General features: G+C 33.2%; 2 protein-coding genes across 2 annotated transcripts in view; one reads left to right on the top strand and one right to left on the bottom strand.

The window, feature by feature from the left end:
- Positions 1 to 1506: 1506 nt before the first annotated feature.
- Positions 1507 to 19070, bottom strand: LOC121961197 (thymidine phosphorylase). Its single transcript, XM_042511087.1, has 10 exons — positions 19022 to 19070; positions 11582 to 11705; positions 11296 to 11498; positions 10147 to 10245; positions 7354 to 7483; positions 6845 to 6963; positions 5948 to 6110; positions 2873 to 3100; positions 1778 to 1918; positions 1507 to 1689 (listed from the first exon to the last, which is right to left on the bottom strand). Exons 2-10 carry the CDS (start codon positions 11697 to 11699, stop codon positions 1547 to 1549), a joined length of 1344 nt encoding a protein of 447 aa, XP_042367021.1. The 5' UTR covers positions 11700 to 11705; positions 19022 to 19070; the 3' UTR covers positions 1507 to 1546.
- The window catches only part of LOC121961199 (leucine-rich repeat-containing G-protein coupled receptor 5-like), a 49028-nt gene continuing 31588 nt past the window's right edge, over positions 3626 to 21065 (top strand). The window contains 2 exon segments of the mRNA XM_042511088.1: positions 3626 to 4197; positions 5019 to 5070. The gene's annotated coding sequence lies outside the window, so the exon portion shown is untranslated.

Raw genomic sequence — 21065 nt, 5'->3', positions numbered from 1 at the left:
GTATTCTTCACATCAACATAGACATGGACCCTGTGTCTCTGATCCTGGGACTTCCAAGTAAACATACAAGAACATCAACCAACAAGAGACTTTATAATATTTTGACATTTGCAGCCAGAAAAAACATTCTTTTGCAGTGGGTCAGTGACAAGGCCCCCTCTATAAGCGGATGGCAAAAAATTATTTCTGAACTGATCCCTCTAGAATATCTCACCAGTATCATGCATTCTAGTGTGGACCAATTCTTCAGAATGTGGCGCCCATACTTGGACTATGTCGGGCATGACCTTTCCTCCACCCTGCTAAAAGGAATCCTCTACAACTGAAATAACTTTCATAATGTGGAATCCACCAACTCCTATAAATTTTGTATTCATTATCTCCGCAAGTCAGAGCTGTTCTGCATTATTATTATTTTATTTTATTTAACTTAATTTGATTTAACTTTATTTTATTTTATTTATTGATTTATCTATTTATTTAATTAATTAATTAATTAATTTTACTTATTTATTATTATTATTATTATTATTATTTTTATTATTTTTATTATTTTTATTATTATTATTATTATTTATTTATTTATTTATTTACTTTTTTTTTTTAAATTAATTAATTAATTTTCATTCCCATCATTTATTTTTTGTGTGTCTGTTAAAGACATTGTTCTGTATTAAAATGTAAAAACTGCAATAAAAAAATAGCAATAATTAAGTGTAGAGACACTCTTACAGCTAAAAGTCCTGCATTCAAAATAAGTAAAAGTAGCAACGAATAAGCACCAAAATATACTTAAAAGTACTCATCATGCAGGATGGTTCATTTCAGATTTACTGTATTATTGTATTATTATATTACTGTAATAATTACAAAAATTAAATGAGTGAAAATGAGTTTATTGTGTCTTTGCAAAAAAAAATTACAAAACAATCAAATGATATAAAAATTATAAAAATCAAATTATGCAATCTTGGCATGTTTTTTATGTGTTTAATCAACATAGATGAAAAAAATTAAAATTGATTTGGTTGTATTTGTTCAGTATTTGACACATTAAAAAGTTAAAAAGCAAAAGACAGAGTTATTAAAAACATTAAAACATTTATAAAAAAGTCAAGTGACCAGCTCTTTTAGGAGTTACTGAGATTAAAAAAAAAAAATCAAAATAAGGTGTTTTTAATAATTATCAAAAGAGACTTTAAAAAGTTAGAGTCCTGGTCTTTAAAATTGTAAGTTGACTTAATTTAAGAAGACAAGTTGAGGTAATTTTGTAAATATTCAACTTGTTTTTTCAGATTCAGTCAACTTAAAAAATGCAACCAGAACATTCAATTTTTTAAATTCAAACATTTTTTTTCAGTATACAGTATTCAGTATAGTATTCTTTTAAATTTTAAATTTGTCATCTTTTTTGTAAACTTTCCTAAACAGGTTTGTGACAGTAACAAAGAGGGCGGGGCTTATTAAAGCGTTGCTCACATGACGGCGCTCTCTGATCTGCAGGAGTTTGTTTTCATGTTTTAATGAATATCAAAATCAGACAGAATCAGTACGGCAGCAGTATTTCCTTCACTAAAGTGTGTTTTTGTTTCGTCTCGTGTGTCCCCAAAGTCAGAGCGCTCTGCAGTCGCCTGATCTGGTCTGGAGTCGGAGCCGGATCCTCGTAATGGAGGCGCAGCCAGGTGGCGCCTAAAAGACAGAAAATCAAACATCATCAACGGTTTAACAGGAGGCCCCGAACTCATCATCATCATCATCATCATCATCATCATCTCACCTTTCTTGACCCTCTGACCCAGCGACACCTGTAGCTCCGCCCCTACGCTGTGATTGACTGGTTCTCCCGCCTTTGATCGTCCCGCCCCCAGTTTATGCAGCACGACAGCTAACGCCATGCCATCGATGTCGATGACGACACCTGCAGGAGGTCACAGCGACACGGACAGGTGTGAAATTGATTATCCGTCCATCAGTGTGAACGATCTGAATAATCAGGTTTTTTAGGGATCTGTGACTTCACACGTTTTTAAAAATGAAATTACTGGAAAAATCTACCAATTGAAGCCTTTTAAGTTTTGATCCTAATGTTTTTGGCTTGTAAATTTATGATAAATATGTGAGTAAGTAAGTAAATAAAAATGTAATCAAGTAAATATATAGGGCCTCAGTAGATATATAATTGCATATGTAAATGAGGACATAAGGAAATAAAAATGTAACTAATTAAATATATTATAAGTAAGCAAAAAAAAATGTAAAAAAAAGTATGTAAGTAAGAAAATAGAAAAATAAGTTACTAAAAATATATAAAATATATACATATGAAAGTAGTAAGTAAATAAAATAGTAGTGCATAATTAAATAAAGCTATAAGTCCGTAAATATGTAAGTGCGTACATAAAAATTAGTAAATAAGTTAGTAATTGCATAAGTACATAAGTAAAAATAATATATATTATTAGTAAATATTTAAAATAGGCATCCTAACTAAAAATGTAAGTTAACAGATAAGCTGGTAAAAAAAAAAAGCACATTAGCAATTAAAAGTATGTAAATGCAAGTAAATAAGTGAATAACATAAACATATTTATTTACTAATGCTATTGTTCAGTAGGAAATTAAATTATAAATAGGCCTATTATAATAACAGGTTTTTATAGAAATATGCTAAATAATAAAACTGAATAGTTTTGTTTTATTAAAACACACCAGACATTTATTTTGTGGCCTCTGAGCGAAGGTTAAAGTGACTTTGTTGATAATGTTGACTAAACAAAACTTTTGTGCCCTTCAGAATAAAAGCTTTTCTGCAGGATACAGGAAACTGTAAGAGGGGTTTTATGTATTTATAGTGCTTTATTTATATATTCACCCTCTGTAGGCGTCTTCAGGTCCATCTGATGCTCGGATTTTCTCAGAATACTGTAGTAATCTGTGTCGGCGGAGCAAAGTGACCGAGCCGTCTCATTGGCTACGCCCTGAGCCTCCATCATGGCCTGGAACTTTGACAGAGCGGCTCCACCAATCACAGCCTCAGAAATCTGCCGTCTGCCGTCAGGAAGGTCGGAGGCCAAGTCGGTCATCTGCAGCAACAGGCCGCCTACACATACGGCAACGATGCAATTTATTTTCATGACAGTTCGAACCAAAACAATATTATTTTTGTGAAAACTATTAAATAATATATTATCTTTTTTCCAATTATATATATTTTTAATTTGTATACAAAATATAAATTTGGTGGTTTTGGTCCCTTTAATTCAGAATTATAGTTTTTAATCAATTACCAATAACGAAAAGTGCTAAAACTGTAATTTACCAGAAACTAACAAAAATTTACTTCACACCTTCACTGAATAAAAGGAAAAGTTGTTACTTGTATTATTATTGTTTTTTATTAATATATGGCCAAGATCAGAGTATTTCAATACTGGCTATCTTCCTAAAACAAAGAGAAAAAAATCAATCCTAATTTCCATTTTTTAAAAAATTGTTAATAATTCCAGATATTACATGGAAATGATTCTTATTTGGATTATTTTAATTATTAACATTTTCAGTTTTATTTATTTCTTGTGAAAATATTCAATATTGCTTTTAAGCATTTTAGTCTAAATTGGTGGTGGCACTGTTATCAGTGTTTTACATTTCCCTTTTATACATAATTTTAATTTATTGATATCAATATTTTTATTCTATTTCATATCCTCCTCCTGGCATGTTTTGAATTAAGTTCAAGGAATTATTAAAAAAAGAGAAAAATTATCAATCGTAAATGTTAAATGCTTTCTAATCTAGAAGATGTAAAAGTAATAAGAAAGTTTTAATTTTTTGTACAGAATTTGGTTTGAATTATTCAGAGGTAATAATACCAGACATTAGTTGAGACCATGGAGTGAATAAAAAGATGTATTTATTTATTTATTATTATTATTGTTGTTGTTGTTGTTGTTGTTATTTTACTATGTATTTTATTTATGATTGATTTCTTCATATGCAGTCTATGGTTGAGACTGGTAGCTCCAGTAATGCTTGATGTGTCCCAGCTTCTTTGAACTAGCCTTCGGCTCTGCGTTTGTCCCGGGAATCGTCTTGTTTCCGGGTGTCGTGCGCGGCTCACCTGTGGACGCACCTGTCTTAAATGGACTGAAATCTGAACGGAGTTTGGTGCAGCGTCTCGCCGTTAGCTTCTAACAGGTAGGCTAACACTCATGTAGCTAACATTAGCTTCTTAAACTAGCTACCTAAAGTTTGTTGTAAATGAAATAAACAGTTGTCATTAATTGTCGCACCGTTTTGTTTACCGAACAACAGTAACCGACATCGTGTTTTTCGTTGTTTCAGCTTTTCGTCACTTTGTACCGGAATTAAATACAGACCTTAACGTTGTTTTAATGCTAACGTTAGCTTTCGCTGCTAGCTGCAGGCACTGTTAGCTGCCACATTTAACAACTAGTTTAACTATTTCACGGCTGTAACTATACATTGTGATTAACCCCCTAATTATTTTTGATAAAGTGATTAATGAATTGTTTATAAAACGTCAGAAAACTTTTAGATTTACAGATTTACAGTTCATAACTCAAGTCGATATAAACACATGGGCTACTAGCAACCTAACAAGACATGACACAGAAATAAGCAAAAACTTAGAAATAATTAAATATTCACAATTCACATTTTCTTATAATCCTTCTTAAAAATTATATTAAATTATTATATATTTTTTTTATTTTTCCTTTCTTCATATATTTTTTATTTTATTATTTTTATTTATTTTTCTTGTCACCTTTTAAAAATACCTGTCTTTGGGTTTTTGGGACAGCTATACAAAAGAAGACATTTGGTGACGTCACCTTGGGCTTTGGGACATTTTCTGGCATTTTTACACCCCAAAATAGTAAAGAATTAAGAAAATAATCTTCATATTAAATGATAATAATAATTTTTCAAACAAAATGTGACGATTGTCTGCTTTTGTCTTATGTAAAAATAAATTTAGTCTCTTTGTGTTTTAGACTCAAAGAAAACAGCGCGTGGGGACGTCACCTCGGACTTCAGGAAAATGTGGTAGGTTGGATTATATTCATTTATTATTATCATTATTGTAACGTCTCTGAGCCAGCAGTAGCTATGAACGGAGGCATTTTATTTTTGGGTTGAAACAAGAGGTTGATAGCTGTTTCTAGTTATTTTATATTTTTTATGTATTATTTCAATTTCTATATATTTTACATATTTTTATATTTAATCTAGGTCACTCTACATGGACAGCAGTTAACATTAATACAATATTACACTTAATGTGTGATCAATGATGTGATTTAATATGTGAATTATTTAAAAAAAGTTTCTTAGCATCGATGAAACATTGACCTTTACTCACCATGTTCATGCATTTATAACATCAAATCAACAGCTCATACAATAACGCTGTTATCAATGTTAATATACTCGCTGGGCGTGCCTTATAGTTAAAAGTTTGCTTCCATGCTACAGCTAATAGATGCATATACTAAAATGTAAAACTACTAAAAGTAAATAATATCTGCTCGGAGTAAAATAACGAAATATATAATTTTTGACCATCAATTATTGCACTGTTTCCATTTTTTTCTGCCATTTCTGCTGCCCTGAAACACAAACAGTACAACTCAATATCTTAGGTAATATGGAAATTTCCCAATTTTCATGTCCTCATAATTCGTAAATATGATATATCCAAGGAGCACATGAAGGCAGCATCAATAATGAACTAATCAGATTTTGGTGGCCAAAGGTCAAGGTCACCGTGACCTTACCTTGCAAGAATTTTCATCAAGTCACATCCTTATGATCATGGCGGAGCTGTTGCAGTAAGTGTAAATTTTCTGCTGGAAAGAATAGTTTTGTTGCAATTTTGCGATGTTATTAATAAAGCCCCGCCCCCAAAGCGTAAGGTCGTTACCCAGAGTCGTGACGAGCTCCATCAGGTCGTCGGGTCCTCTGCCCTTCAGCGTCTCCAGAGACTCGATCACCTCCACACTGTTGCCGACACATCGACCAATCGTACCGGCCATAGAGCTGAGGGCTGCAGCTGTTTTCATGCCCAGGCCGTTCCCTACGTTCACCTGAAACAACAAAATATAATCTTCATCATTATCATCTTCAGCAGTATGTACAGCATTTTAGTTTCTTATTTTACAACTAAATTAGCTTTTTTTTTTGCAACGTTGTAATTATTTTGAATTTTATGTTCAAACAGACTCAGTTACCAGCCACATAGTTTTAAAGAATATCTTAAATTCAGTATTCATATATATACTTAAGCTAAATTCAAAAGGTCAAATCATAATTCGGTTCATTGTTGAGTGTTTTTACATTCAAGAATTTGCTTTGGTGTTTTTGTGCAAAGACAAGAAACGTAATAAAGAAAAAAATAGAATTAAAGTTATGAAAAATACAGTTTGAAAAATAAGTACAAGCTAAACATTTTTAAACCCAGTGATAATTTTCCTTATAAAGGAAAATTATTTCCAAGAATTTGATTTTTGATTTTTTTTTTGTCCTCTGTGGTTGTACAGAATAAGACAACCGTGCATGATTTAATTGAGAAAATAATCTGCACTTTAATCCTTAAAAACTTAGTTGCAGCCCTGCTTTTTGTAGAGGTTCCATATTATTTCACAAAAAAACGTTTTTATGAAAACACTGAAGAATATTTTTTTATTTTAATTTTATTTTTAGAGATGTTAATAGAAAACTCATAATCTTTCTGTAACTTCCTTTTTTTTTAGCATGTAGTCAGTTTGTAACACAGTGAATTCATAAATATTTGTATGATAAACACTTCTAATGTACTTACTAATAACTGTGCTAGTTCTTTAGCACTTTCCAGGTCTTTATACAGAGCAGCTCGTCCAAATTTCACATCCAGCACCAGAGCTTTCAGAGACTCTGCTCCTTTCTTTGAGATGATGGAGCCTGAAACAACAAACACATAAAGTAATAATAATAATAATAATAATAATAATAATAGTAATAATGCACAGAGCAGAACAGCAGAAATTTAATAGTTTAAATAATTTTATATTAGGGCTGAGCGATTAATCAAATCAAATTTTTAATTACAAATTAGCCTTTGAACTATTATGTAAACAAGAAAACTTTTGGTTGTTTTTCAGTTGAGTTATATATAAAGTAAAAAAAAGTCCACGTAAAATTGAAAGTTCAATAAATGCATGATTCAAATTCAGTGACTAGTCATGTTAAATATTTGCAAACTCATTATTGACCAAAATAATTGTAAAGAAGATATTTGCTATAATTAAGCAGCCGTAGTATAAATGATGTCAGGTGATACCAGTCTATTACCAGTAATTAGTGGCAGGCTGTCCACGGTGCTGGTGACGTCCCGCAGAGCGTACAGGACTCGATCTGCAGGAACCAACATCTCCGTCTGACCCACAATGCAACAGCCCACTGAGTCCAGGATCTTAAGGATCTGAACATTAAAAATACTGTAAATGAATAAAGTACAGAGGTGCAGATGGAGTATCACACCTCAGTGCACCCTTTATAAGTATTTTTACAAGTTTAATAGATCAGGCTGCAGCTCAAAACAGAGGACGTGTTCGGCATTAAACCACAATTAATATACAAAGTTTTGCTAATTAGTGAAGTATTCACAGTGTAGGAGTTGACCCTTGACCCCTCTGAAATCAGACAGATCAGTGTACAGTTGCAACAGTATGAGATTTTTACAGTATGAATACTGTCTCAGAAAATACTGCTGTTTCGCAGTTTCACAATATTACAGAATTATTATTATTAGTAGTATTTTTATTATTTATGATGACCCTTGAAGGAATAAAATCTGAAGTTTTTTTGTTTTATTGAATAAATATTTTATTACTGTAAATGAAACTTTTTTAAAAAAAAAAGAAAGTATGTGTAAACAGCAGTTTCTATAACTAAAATAAAGCTGAGCTTCTTTCTCCCATTGAGAGTTTTTTTTCCACAATACTGTAGACGGGACACCTTGAGGGATTTTTTAAATTTCTTTTTAATTTGGCACAAAAAAATCGAAGTCACTGTGACCTCACAAAATTTGATTTTAGCTATAACTACAGAATTCATAAACTATTTATAACAAAATTTTACACAAATATCTAATAGGATGAAATGATGAAGTGAAGAGGTTAAAGGTCAACTTCAAGGTCAGTTGCTTGTTTGTTTTTATAGTTTTGCCTTGTTTCATTTATTAGTTTTTATGAGGCTGCTGTGAGCTCATAGTGTCAATTTATAGTTGTGTTACTGTTAAAATTCTTGTAAAATACATTTTGCAGTATCTTTTTCTGGGTGAAGCAAATCAGTGATGCATGATTACGCTGCTGCACATCAAACAAAAGAAATGTCTGTGTAATGGGTGCCACCCTAAAAATCACAAAATAGCAAATTAGTGGTCAGCACTTACAAATAAGTATGTGATTTCTTTATTAATTCACCACCGCAGTGGAAAACAGACATGTTTCAGCACGAGGCCTCCATTTGTGGGTGTGATTATTCGGATGATCCACTGAATGACAGAAGTAGATCTCTGGATAAATCTCAATAGAGGTCACACCCACAAAAGTCCCCGTGACACCGAAAGAAGCCTCGGGCTGAAATGTGTTAGTTTTCTTCTTTTGCCGTGCATCAGAATTGCTGCAGATTAACCTGCCCAACAGTTTAGACGCTGGAAGTAAAGAAGCTAAAGGAGCACTGCCTTAAGCATCTACAGCAGGAAAGTGATAAATGCATATTAATACAGCAGGAATTTTAATCTGAAAACATCAGATAGAACAGGAAATACTTTACTGCAGGGATACCCAACTTGCTTTGCTTAACAATTCTGCAAATGACAGGAGTATACACACATATATCAATTTTGCCTTTAAATAGTCACATCAGATAGTCCAGATTATTTTGAAAAAGGTTCATGTCAAGGAGTCGTTGTTGTTTGCTTTCTGTTAGTCAGTTAAGCTCCGTCACACTAAAACAACACAAGCAAACTCAAAGTCCTTTGGCTGTGAGACAGACATGCATGCGAGACAGACGTGCCATTTTTGCCCGTTGACCTTGCTGAGCTTCTTGTTATTTTCGACATGGGGCCGACATGTTTGCATGTGAGCAGACCTGCTGCAAAAGAGTTTTGTCTTTTGAGACAGTTGCTGTCTTCAGATGGGTTGTGTTTATCATGTTCAGGAGAAAAGATCATATAGGGCTGCCACTTGAAAGTTGGAGATTTAAATCATCAGTCAGACACCCCTCAGTCGACTGAGATTGCTACAAGTTAAGCAGGCGATTTATTTATTTTTTGCTTGTCAGTGTGCTTTGCCGTGTACTCCTGGTGGCATTTTGATCCCCAGATTTTGCTGCAGAGTGAGTGCTCTTAACTATCATGCTACTCTTTGGAACAGAGAGCTGCAGACATGCAGGCAGCAGCACAGAGGACGAGACTTTGCACTGTGAGGCTCCAAAATAACATTATCTTCTCTCTTCTGCTTAGAAGTGCTGAAATTACATCTCACAGCAAGTTAATACGATACAGTTTTTGTTGTTGCTTTTAGTTTTGGCAAAAATTTGTTTGCACAGTTATGATCCTTAGTACTGTTAGCTTGTTTACATGAATTTCCCTGTAATGCTGAATGCCCCGCTGAACCCTTTTCAGACTTTACATTAAAAAAAATCAAATACAGACTCACACAATATTTGTATTGAACAGCCAAATCTTATTCGACGTAATTCTGAGTCGTGTACAAAAATAAATCCATATGAACGTCCCTCTCGTGTAGTATTCACAAGGGAACTTTTACATGAAAATTCTCTAAAGTAGTAACATATTTGATGATGGTGGGGGCTATTTAAGTGAAATGTGAATGTTAAGGTAATATATTGTAATTTTGTGATATTTCTGAAATACTGATATTTTTCCTTTGAACTTCCTGCATAGTGCGTTACGTTATCCACTTGTTAGCATGCTAAATCGTTAGCCTCAGTGGCTACAAGACAGTAACATTAGCATCCATGTTGCTGTTGCCTAGCAGCAGTGGTCTGGAGTGATTAGCTAAATATTCTTGTCACAGAGTTTGTCGTAAATGTTTATGAATGAAAAGTTTATTTCACCTGAGCTGTTGATTGATGGATGTTGTATCCTGGAATCGACTCCAGTTTATCCAGAGTTCCTCCTGTGTGAGCCAAGCCCCGCCCACTGATCATCGGCACCTGTTTAAAGTTTATTTTGACATCACAGACAAACGACCATTGCATCTGTGAAAGAAGTGGGCGTAATGAATGTAGCACTGGGTGATATGGCTAACTAAATAACACTTTTTTTGGGGCTATTCTGCGATACACGATATATATCTCGATATTTTTAAATCTCCTTTAAACTACTGTAAAATACTAAAATACAAAATGATCAAATGAACTATAGTTACAAATGAAGTAGCTACAGCCATAATATTAACTTACATAAACCACTGTTATAACAAACTTTAATAAAATACTATTATAATGTTAAATAAACTAAAGTATAACGTTAAATAAAGCATTGTTATTAATAGATAAATCAAACCCATGATGCTTTTATTTTGAAGATTTCCAGCTCAGCTCCTACAATAAGTCTAAAATATACAATGGAAACAAAACTGTTACATTCAGACTGTCATATACTAAAAATGCACCATTGAAACCCAAACTCAAACTACAATTTTTGATACACAGCCATCAAAGCACATAAACATGCATTTTGTTATTTCTGGGAGTCATTCTGGGTTTTTTCCTTGGAATTTGTCATTTTTACTATTTTCCACTGGGTTTTTAAACATATTCGGAAAGTACATGCTATTTCCTTTCGGTCACAATTAATGTTGCTGCAAATCATTGACAAATCCCAGGCTGTGATAATCAAACAAAATCTACTTAGCTTGTAGTATATTGAAAATAATTTTTTTTTTTTCAAAAACATAGTGGCATCATGAAAAAAACTGGAATTTAAAGAGTTGAAATTCTGAATATTAATGAATATTTTTGTAGTCATGATTAGGATTGCTGTTGATTAAAAGATTAACTAAATGAAAGTACAAAATAATATTAATGCATTATATTTTTCAAACCTTGATGTTGAAAAGTGCATTTTGTGCGCAGAACGATACGAATGTGTGCAAGATTAAAGTGGGCCCTAAAGGGTTAATTCGTCCAATTTGTCGTTTTTCTGCCCCGGAAGCTGCGTCCACTTTTTTCATAAAGTCTGCGGGTCCATAGATTACGTACCTTACAGCCACAGGCAGCGAGCGCGGGCGCTAACACCAGACTGACTTTATCTCCCACCCCTCCCGTCGAGTGTTTGTCGACCATAAGCCCCGCCCACTCCTTCGGCCATGACATCACGTCTCCCGATAACATCATCTCCCTGGTCAGGGTCTCGATTTCCTTAACGGCCATTCCTTTCTGCCAGATGGCCATCAGCATGGCGCCTTCACAGAGGAATAAGAGGGAATCACAGGCGATAAAATGACATCAAAAGCGAGTTTTAATGTTCGAGTTCAGCAGCTCGTACCTGTCTGACATTCCTGTATAGTTTTGTTTGTCACACTGTGGATGAAGGTTTTGATGTCTTCCTCGGTGAACTCTCCTCCGTCTCTCTTCTTCCTGATCAGATCTGGGATGGAGAACATGTCGGCCTTGGGAACAAAAACAGAAACCAGTCGATGCATTTTTGAGTGAATGCCAGATCAGGGGTATCAGACGACTAGATTAAAACGCCCCAAAATTTTATTTAACCAAAAATAATGCAGAGTTTGACCAACAGTGTGATCCCACACTGAGAAATTCAAAACATCTGAAGTAAAGAGCGAAAACAAGAAGAAAAAATAAATGGAGGTAGTGAATATTTATATACAGCAACATGGACAAAGGACAAAAAAAAAAAATAAACAACAACAATACAAAAAAATCCAAATAGTCATATAATAATTTAGTTGGAGCTATAGAAATTAAAAAAAAAGAAATGCATTTAAAAAAAAAAACACACACATACATATATACACACACACACACACACACACATATATATATGAAGTTCTATTGTTTTACTTATTTTAAATATATATTTAAAATGTTTTGTATTTTTGTGCATTTTTATCACCGTGGTCAAAAAGTAAAAAATTTGGCAAGGAACAATAATAAAATGTACCAAAAAAAAAAAAAAAAAAAAACACTAAATATTTAAAATAAATCAATTATATATCACAAACAATATCCAAAGCGAAAATAGTCGTATAGTTATATAGACAGAGTTATAGAAATTTCAGGAATAATTCATGTAAAATTCATTCATTCATTATCTATTATTTAAATATTGAAAAAGGTTTTGTGTTTTTGTTCTTTTTTTTCCACCTTTGTTAAAAAGTCTAATGGAATTAAAACTTTAGCATGCACAAGCAACAATAATTAAATATTTAGAATAAACATAACACAAATTGATATATTGCAAACGATCGATCATCAAAATAGTCAAATAGTTTTAGAAATTAAAAAATAATATAAAAAAAACACATATATATGCATATGTACTTATTTTATTTAAAGTTTACTATGTATGTTTACTATTGCTTATTTAATAAATAGAAATTTAAAAAAAGTTTGTCAAAATATAATTCTTTTACTTCATTTTTAAAATCTTCAGCAGTGTTATTTGCTTGTTTTTTATGAGTCTGTGGTCGTAGAATAAATATCTTTGGATTGTTAGTCGGACAAAACAAAACATTTAAAGACGTCACTTTCGTTTCTGGGAACTGTCCTCTTTTGAGACAGTGACCTGAGCTGAACTGCAGATACCGAAAGACTGAGGTTTAACCCAAATTCCTCTTTTTTTGGTCACTTAAGAGGACAGCGCAGTGACTTACATTCAAACCTCGGAGACTTTACCTGAATTTACCCCAAACTACTACTTAAGCTGGAATGTGGCTGAGTCTGTTTACCTAAAATACTTAAATACTTTAGAATAGGGATGGGCAGTATACACCATACATACTGTTACTGTGATATGAGACCCACCTCGAGATCGTCTGATATTTTGGATATCGTCATATCGTGACACGAAACAAGTGTCCTGATTTTAAAGGCTGCAGTACAGTAAAGTTATTTCCTAAACGTATCAAAGTGTTGTACAAATACTTGCGTTCACCTACTTAAGTCATCAAATCCTCATTACTGTTGATTGTCAAAAATCTCCTTGTGTTAATATTTTGTCCAAGTACAGTCATCCCTAAAATATTGTCACAGCGGCAAATGGCTGTAAAATTATATAATATTGTACAGTAATGAACCGTTCTCCATAAAAACAGATAAATACTGTAAATGTTGATGCTTTTGAAAGCTACTTTGCAATCTTATGATACAATACAATATTTTTTCTTTTTCAGTTAAGTCAGACTTCAGTCCGCCCAAAACTCATCTGCATCATTGTTAGCAATTTTAAGGGCTTTTATTTTGAAATGTAAAGTATTTCAATCGTCAACTTCTAGAATATGGAGGACTGAAACTGACAAAATCAAAAATAATTTAATTAATAAAAAATGAATATGAAAATATGAATAAAATGGAAAAATTAAATGGGAAATTTAAAAAATATTGCCATTTTTGTTATTTTTATTTATTTATTGACACAAAATAGAGAGATACCAGGAAAAAAAAAAACGCTAAAATAACAATAGCAACCAAACGACTGATGGTATTATATTATAAAGCTTATATTATATACAGCACAGTACTGTAATATTTCTCACAGAAATAAACTGTCGCTGTAGAATTACAGTAAACAGAAGGCAAATCCAGCTGCCAGCTTTTTACTGTAATTTATCAGGGAAATGTATTTCGTCATTTCGAGGAGTGAGGAGTGATTTTGCCGTCGAGCAACATAAAGCAGCAAGAGAGGCTTTTAAACTCTGCTCTGCAGCAGGCAGGCCTGTACGGGGGCCTTGTTTTAACATAAAAAAGCTGCTAATGCCAGATTCAAATATGAGCTCCGCTTTGTTGAAAGAAAAGAGAATACAATGAGAGCTGACTCACATTTGCCAGAAAGCTGCATAATAATAATTCTTATGATTTTTGGAAAGAAGTCAGAGTTATGAACAACTGTAAAACTCTGTTACCTGGGGTTTGGCTGATAACATGGTAGTTCGGTCAGATGATGAACAAGGTCTGTGGAAGAATGCCAGTAATAATAATAATAATAATAATAATAATAATAATAAACTTTATTTGTGTAGCACCTTTCATACTTGAAAGAAATTAAATGCACCAAGTGCTTTACATCAAAACACATAAAAGACAAAAAGACATAATAGAACCTGCATGTAAAAAATAAAATAAATTCAGAGTAAAACACATAAAATGCATCTTCAAAAGGATAAAATCCACATGATAACACTAGTAAAAATCAGATAAAATGAGGATAAAAATTCAGTGCACACAATGCATAGCATAAAGTGGAAAATAAAATAAATAAAATATAACCCACTGACATTATTAATAAAATAAGCATAGAAATAGAGTATATGAAATGCATAAAATCAAGAAAAATACCACATCTTAAGTATGCAAAGCAGCTGAAATGCTTTCTGTCACTGTTTGGCTTTAAGAGAAAACATGGCAGCACTGATTTCTGTATTTATGCTCTTAAGGAGATTATTGCTAATTACAGGACTCCCAATTCTGCTGTGTTTTTGTGTTTTATTGATGCATCCAAGGCCTTCGATTAGATTAATCATGAAAATTATTTATGAAATTGCTTGATAAAGGTGTCCAAAGTATATAATCAGAGTACTTATAATAATAATAATAATAATAATAATAATAATAATAATAATAATAATAATAATAAGAAATAATAATAATAATAATAATGATGAAAATGATAATAATAATAATAATAATAATAAGAAGAAGAACAAAAATAATGACAATAATAATAATAATAATAATCATTTTAAATATACTTTTCTGGGCCCTATTTTTATTATTATTACTTTCTTTTTTTTTTTTTTGAACTTACTTTTTTTTATTTTACACATACAACACACACATACATACATACACACATAAATTTAACAAACACCAAGGAGATGTATATTATATAAAGTTACACTTGCTTGGGATCCTTGAAACTGAAAGTCTTTTCTTTTCCTTACAGAGTACGTGTACTTTACAAAATAAAACAACTGTACATATTACAGATACTTTCCATGTGAGAAAAACAATACAACGTACGAGTACTTTACAAGTATGAAAAACAACACTCCTATGAGAGAAAATAAATAAGTAAAAAAAAATGATATTAAAAAGGAAAAATGAGAAAAGAAAAAAAAAATTTTGGAGGTGATTAGAGGTTTGGCACCGCTTTTTTTTAATAATGTCCGTTTTTTATCAAACATGACTGTTTTCAGCTGTAGTCTTGCTGTGATTTTCTCCATGATAAATACATTTTTTACCCTGTCTCTCCATTGTGTTATGCTGGGGGGCAGTGGTTTCAACCAAGACGCTGTTATGGTCTTCTTTGTTACCAGCAGCAGGACTCTTAGCAAATATTTAGATCTCTTGTCTGTCATAGTATCAGGAATTATACCCAAAATATACAATGATGGTTCCATAGGAAATTAATACCCATAATCTGTTTAATTTCCTTCTGAATATTTTCCCAAAAGTCTTGTATTTTGGGGCAATCCCAAAATATATGGGTGTAATCCCCCACAATAAATGTTTCCTCCCACTCTTCTATCATTTGATTCGTGTTGTAGTGCTTTATATATTTTTGATATAACCCCTTTTTTTGATTTGTCCTCTGAAAATGACCACAACACTTCTTCTTATTTAGATGGTGTCTTGCAAATTTTCTCCCATTCCTGGTGTTTTTGTAGATAGTCTCTTAGCTGCAAGAATTTATAAAAATCATTAGCTGGTAAGTTAAATTCTTTCTGTAGTTGTGTGAATGATTTCAATGTTTGTCCCTGAAACATTTGATTAATATATATTAGCCCCTTGTTTGCCCACTTGTTAAATCCTGAATCCATGGTAGATGGTATAAAGTCTGGGTTCTTTGCTATCTTAGCAGCCCTGCTTACTGAATTCGACAACTTCAGCTTCTTTCGTACTGCTGCCCATATTTTCATTGTTCCCCTGGTCCACTCGTTACCCATCCTGAGTTTCTTCCGAGCCTTTTCGTTCTGAAATGGGAGAGATGCTAAAGAAACATGTTGACATGCATTTTATCTCCACCCACACTGAATCTTTCTCTTTAGTGATCCACATAATTAAGGCTCTGAGTTGTGCTGCCCAATAGTAATTTCTGAAGTTAGGTAAATTTAACCCTCCCTTCTCTTTTTTGCGTCTTGTATTTAATTCTTGCTTTCTTATTTTGCCAAATAAATTTCGATATAATTTTGTCCAAATTTTTTAGAAAGGTTCCCGAGATCCCAATAGGCAATGATTGGAATAAAAACAACACTCTTGGTAATATATTCATCCGCACTGTTTCTACTCTTCCTACCAGAGTCAAGGGCAACACCTCCCATCTAGCCAAATCATCTTTTATCGCTGTTATCAATTTCCCATAATTAGCCTCAAATAATTGTGCTGTATCAGGAGTAATGATTATTCCCAGGTATCTAAACCCTTTTTCCGTCCATTTAAAGTGGACCTTTTCTTTAAGTTCCACTGGAAACTTTCCTGAGAGCATCATAGCCATTGATTTGGCTTCATTCGTCGAGTACCCTGATATTTCACCGTATACTCTCAGGTTGTTTAGTAGGGCTTTTATTCTCTTTAAGCATTATACTAGACATATATTCAAATTGACCACGTTGCCTTTATTACCGTCACCAGCATGTTGACTCCTGTCAGTGCTTGAGACTTTTTGAAATTTTATTTTTCTATATAAAAAACATTTATTTTTTTTTTTTTCTATATATATATATATATTTTTTTTAGCAATTTTGAGTTTTGGGGAGTGTTGTTCTATTATTATTATTAATTTATTATTTATTAATTAATTTGGATTTTTTTTAAAAATAATTTTGAGTTTTGCGTGTTTTTTTCTAGTTTTTGGATTTTTCTCTTGTTTAGATATGAGTTTTAGGATTTTTTTTTTCTCTTGGTCCTTTCTAATATTATTATTATTATTATTATTATTATTATTATTATTTGATTATGTTTTTTCCTATTTTTTATAATTTCAAGGTTTTGGGATTTGTTTCATTTATTTCATTTTATAAATGAGTTTTGGGTTCCCAATCCCTTCAGGATTGACACTTATTTTCACCTTTAGTCCTGCCTTTACCACTGTGAACCTCAGAGTTCATTGAATGAGGGCTTGCAGGTCTGCCTCTGTGATGATGATGTGATGATCTCCTCTTCCTCTTCTGTCCTGGCACCGCCGTCCAGCTGCCCTTCATCCTCACTCTCTGTAGTTTCTCCCACTCATCCTCCTCCACGTCAATCCCCATGTTCTTCAGCATGGGTGCAGCATCCGTCAATGTGGCGTATCTCGTAGACCCGGTCTCCAGAAACACCTTCAGCTGTGCAGGATACGGAGACTGTGCCTTTATGTTTTTCTCCTTCAGTTTTTTTTTATTGTTTCTTTTTCTTCTGTATCTCTGTAGTGTAGTCTTGGTTAAAGTACATGGTCTGTCCCTCATATGTTATTTTTTGTTTCCATGCTTGCTGTAAGATGCGGTCTTTCACCTGGTGGTCGATGATGGCTCGCGGGGGGGGCGTTTCCCTCTCTCGGTTTAGTAATCAGAGCGATGAACTCTTTCGATGCGGATGTCCACGGCCGCTGGGAGTTGTAGTGACGAGCGGATGAAGTCAGTTACAAACCCTATGGTGTCGTTTTTCTCTGAGCCCTCCGTGTATGCGTATGTTGTTGCGTCTCGCCCTCGTCGCTTCTTGGTGAAGGAGAAAGGCGACTGATCTTTCCATCCGCGCTGCTCTGTCCTCCGTCTCCCTCGACCTTTCCTCCATGTCCACTGTACGCTGCTCCAGCGAAGCAGTCCTCTCCATAATCTCCTTTAGATTAGTTTCTAGTCTCACCAGACCGCTCTTGTTGTCCTGAGCCGCTTCTGTGTGCTTTTGTCTTAACTTGCGCAACTCCGCCAAAATTACCGAGTCCTGTTCCCCGCCGACGGTTCCCTTATATGGCGTGGTTCCCCTTGTCGAGTCCGTATCTTCAATATTCGCATTGTCCTTTTTGGTAGACCATCATTTTTTGTTGTTGACTTTCGTTGTCAAGTTTTCTTGACTTGGACCCGCTAACTGCTGTTAATAATGTTTAAAAGAGCTTGTTTTAATTTGTTTCTTCGAGAACTTTTTAGGCTGTTTTATCCAACATGACGCCACCGGAAGTCATTATTACTTTCTTATGATCTCTCTTTCTCTCTCCTTCTCTCTTGCTCTCTTAAATGAAATTTGAGATGGTTTTATTTCCCCTTTTATTTGTCTTGCAATACGTGGCACATCTCCTGCCAAGTTCCTTAGCCATGATTTCGAAAGTAATAAAAAACCAGTTTTGACCGGTTGCAGAAGTTTAAATGCGTGTGAAATGCAGCTCAAGAAAGCAGATATTTTTCAGATTTTAAAGGGTTAAACATCTACAGCAGGAAATGCAACATACACGTTAATGCAGCAGGAATATTAATCCAAAAACATCAGACAGAACGGTTAAATATATGTGCAACGCACCGACTTTTACTTCAAGTAGTTTTTGATAAAAACTCTACTAATTATAGAGTTTAGATGCAGGACTTTTATATATATATGTATATATATGTATATTTTCAGTGCAGTATTAAGTTTTTTAATATATTTATTCCACCACTTCTACATTTTACTTCCCCGAGCATTAACAAGAAGATTTTGGCTTTAAATGGCTGTTTGAGTAAATTTGTGTTTGCATATTTTCAATAACACACGCACACACACACACACACACTCAGTAGCGTACCTGTTGTGGTGTTGTCAGTCTGCGCAGAATGTGGTGTTTTAACCCCGCAGCTCATCATAAAGTGGCTTCAGGATCGCAGTGCGTCCGCCAATAGGAGAGCAGGGAGGAGGAGGAGAAGAGCCAATAAGGTTTCAGCTGTAGTTTACTCAGAGTCAATATGACCCCTCCATAAAAGTACATTTTCTGTCAAGTTGAACTTCATCTCTCTGTCAGCGTAGCCTTTATTACCGTCACCAGCATGTTGACTCCTGTCAGTGCTTGAGACTTTTTGAAATTTTATTTTTCTATATAAAAAACATTTTATTTGTTTTTTTTCTGTATATATTTTTTTTTTAGCAATTTTGAGTTTTGGGGAGTGTTGTTCTATTATTATTATTAATTTATTATTTATTAATTAATTTGGATTTTTTTAAAAATAATTTTGAGTTTTGCGTGTTTTTTTCTAGTTTTTGGATTTTTCTCTCGATATGAGTTTGGGTCCTTTCTAATATTATTATTATTATTATTATTATTATTTGATTATGTTTTTTCCTATTTTTTATAATTTCAAGGTTTTGGGATTTTTTTCATTTATTTATTTTATAAATGTGTTTTGGGGTTGTTTTTTTTTAAAGATTTGTCTGCACTGCATACTTTTACTTTTAGTAACTGTTTTGCTTTGAAAGCTGAGATCCAGATTTTCAATTTTTCTGAAATAAAATATAGTTGGTGTGAGGCTAAATTATCTCGTTTTATTGTGATGACGAGTGTCGCAATGTAACTAAGTACATTTACTCACTCATCCTGAGTTGTATAATAACTATAAAGCTGAACCTTGAACCCAACCAGAGACCCTCACGTCCATGAGCTCACATTAATAAACAGTGGGCCTCGTGCAGCAACATCCCCTTAAATTCCTCCTTTGTTTTCTCTTAATAGTCTAAGAGAAAATTCACCAAAATGTTCTGAACCAGCCAAACCTGCTCGTACCTGTGTTCACCGACGATCATGAGTAACCTGTTCACCTGGGTAACATCCCGTCAACACTATTTAAGCGGTTTTTCTGGGTGCAGAGTCTCTGGCATGACCAGTTATTGGAGAAATGCCACAAAAAAAGACTGAGAAGAAATTCTGCAGGAGTGAGATTCGGTTAAATATATTCAGACAAAGTAAACTTGGTATTTTACCAGAGTGTCAGTACTGGTGTTACTGGTAAATCAAAACCCAGCCCTGACAAAACATTTCTAATGCTGTAAATGTGTCAGCAGCAGTGGTGGAAGTCCAAGTACCAAAACCACATTGTTAAAATACTCAGTTTATAGTAAAAGTTTAGCATTTAAAATGTTCCTTGTGTAAAAGTACAAACAGGAAAATGTATTCAAGAATTAAAAGTAATTATACTGCATGCAAAAACTTTAAATCAGTTTAATCAATCAAAACAAAATAAAAGCATCTTGTGTTTATATTTGAGCAGCTGGAGCCATGAAATGTTTTGGATGCAAAATGAGAAATGATTATCATAATGATTGCTAATTATTTTTCAAATAAATCAACTGATAATTTCAGCTGCACAGATTTTCATTTGGTTTGGGCGCAAAAAAAAAGTAAAGTAACTAAAGATATCAAATAATTTTGGAGTAAAAAATATGATTTATTTAACATTTCTTAAGTGTAATGGAGTAGAAGTAGACAGTAGAGAGATTGAAGTACTACAGCAAGGTAAGTGTACCTTGAGTTTGTACTTAAGTGTATAACTTGAGTAAAGTAAACTTGGGAAATACTACTAAATAGTAGTATTTCTTTAGACAACAAGTTTATTCATTTATTCGTTACTATTACGATAAAACATCCTCTAAATTTTATTATATGACATTTTACATTTGCAAAGATTTCAAAAAGGATGTTTTTACTTTTTAATTTGAGGGGATTTAATGTGAATTATTGGCTATTTGTTTAAAATTACATCTCAATGAGCACATTAATGCATCAGTAATTATAATCCAATAAAATAATGGTATTCTGTGTTATAAGTGCTTTTAATTCTGGTACTTATTTATATGTATTC

The sequence above is a fragment of the Plectropomus leopardus genome, chromosome 22 (assembly GCF_008729295.1).
Source record: "Plectropomus leopardus isolate mb chromosome 22, YSFRI_Pleo_2.0, whole genome shotgun sequence".
Taxonomy (NCBI): domain Eukaryota; kingdom Metazoa; phylum Chordata; class Actinopteri; order Perciformes; family Serranidae; genus Plectropomus; species Plectropomus leopardus.
Note: the sequence above shows the minus strand (reverse complement) of the source record. Positions and strands in the feature narration are given on the sequence as shown.

Coding starts and splice junctions, on each gene's coding strand:
- LOC121961197 (XM_042511087.1), bottom strand. CDS start 11,699: ATGTTCTCCATCCCAGATCTGATCAGGAAGAAGAGAGACGGAGGAGAG. Junction 11,499..11,581: donor TATACAGGAATGTCAGACAG/GTACGAGCTGCT, acceptor TCCTCTGTGAAG/GCGCCATGCTGATGGCCATC. Junction 10,246..11,295: donor TCGCTGCCTGTGGCTGTAAG/GTACGTAATCTA, acceptor AACTTTAAACAG/GTGCCGATGATCAGTGGGCG.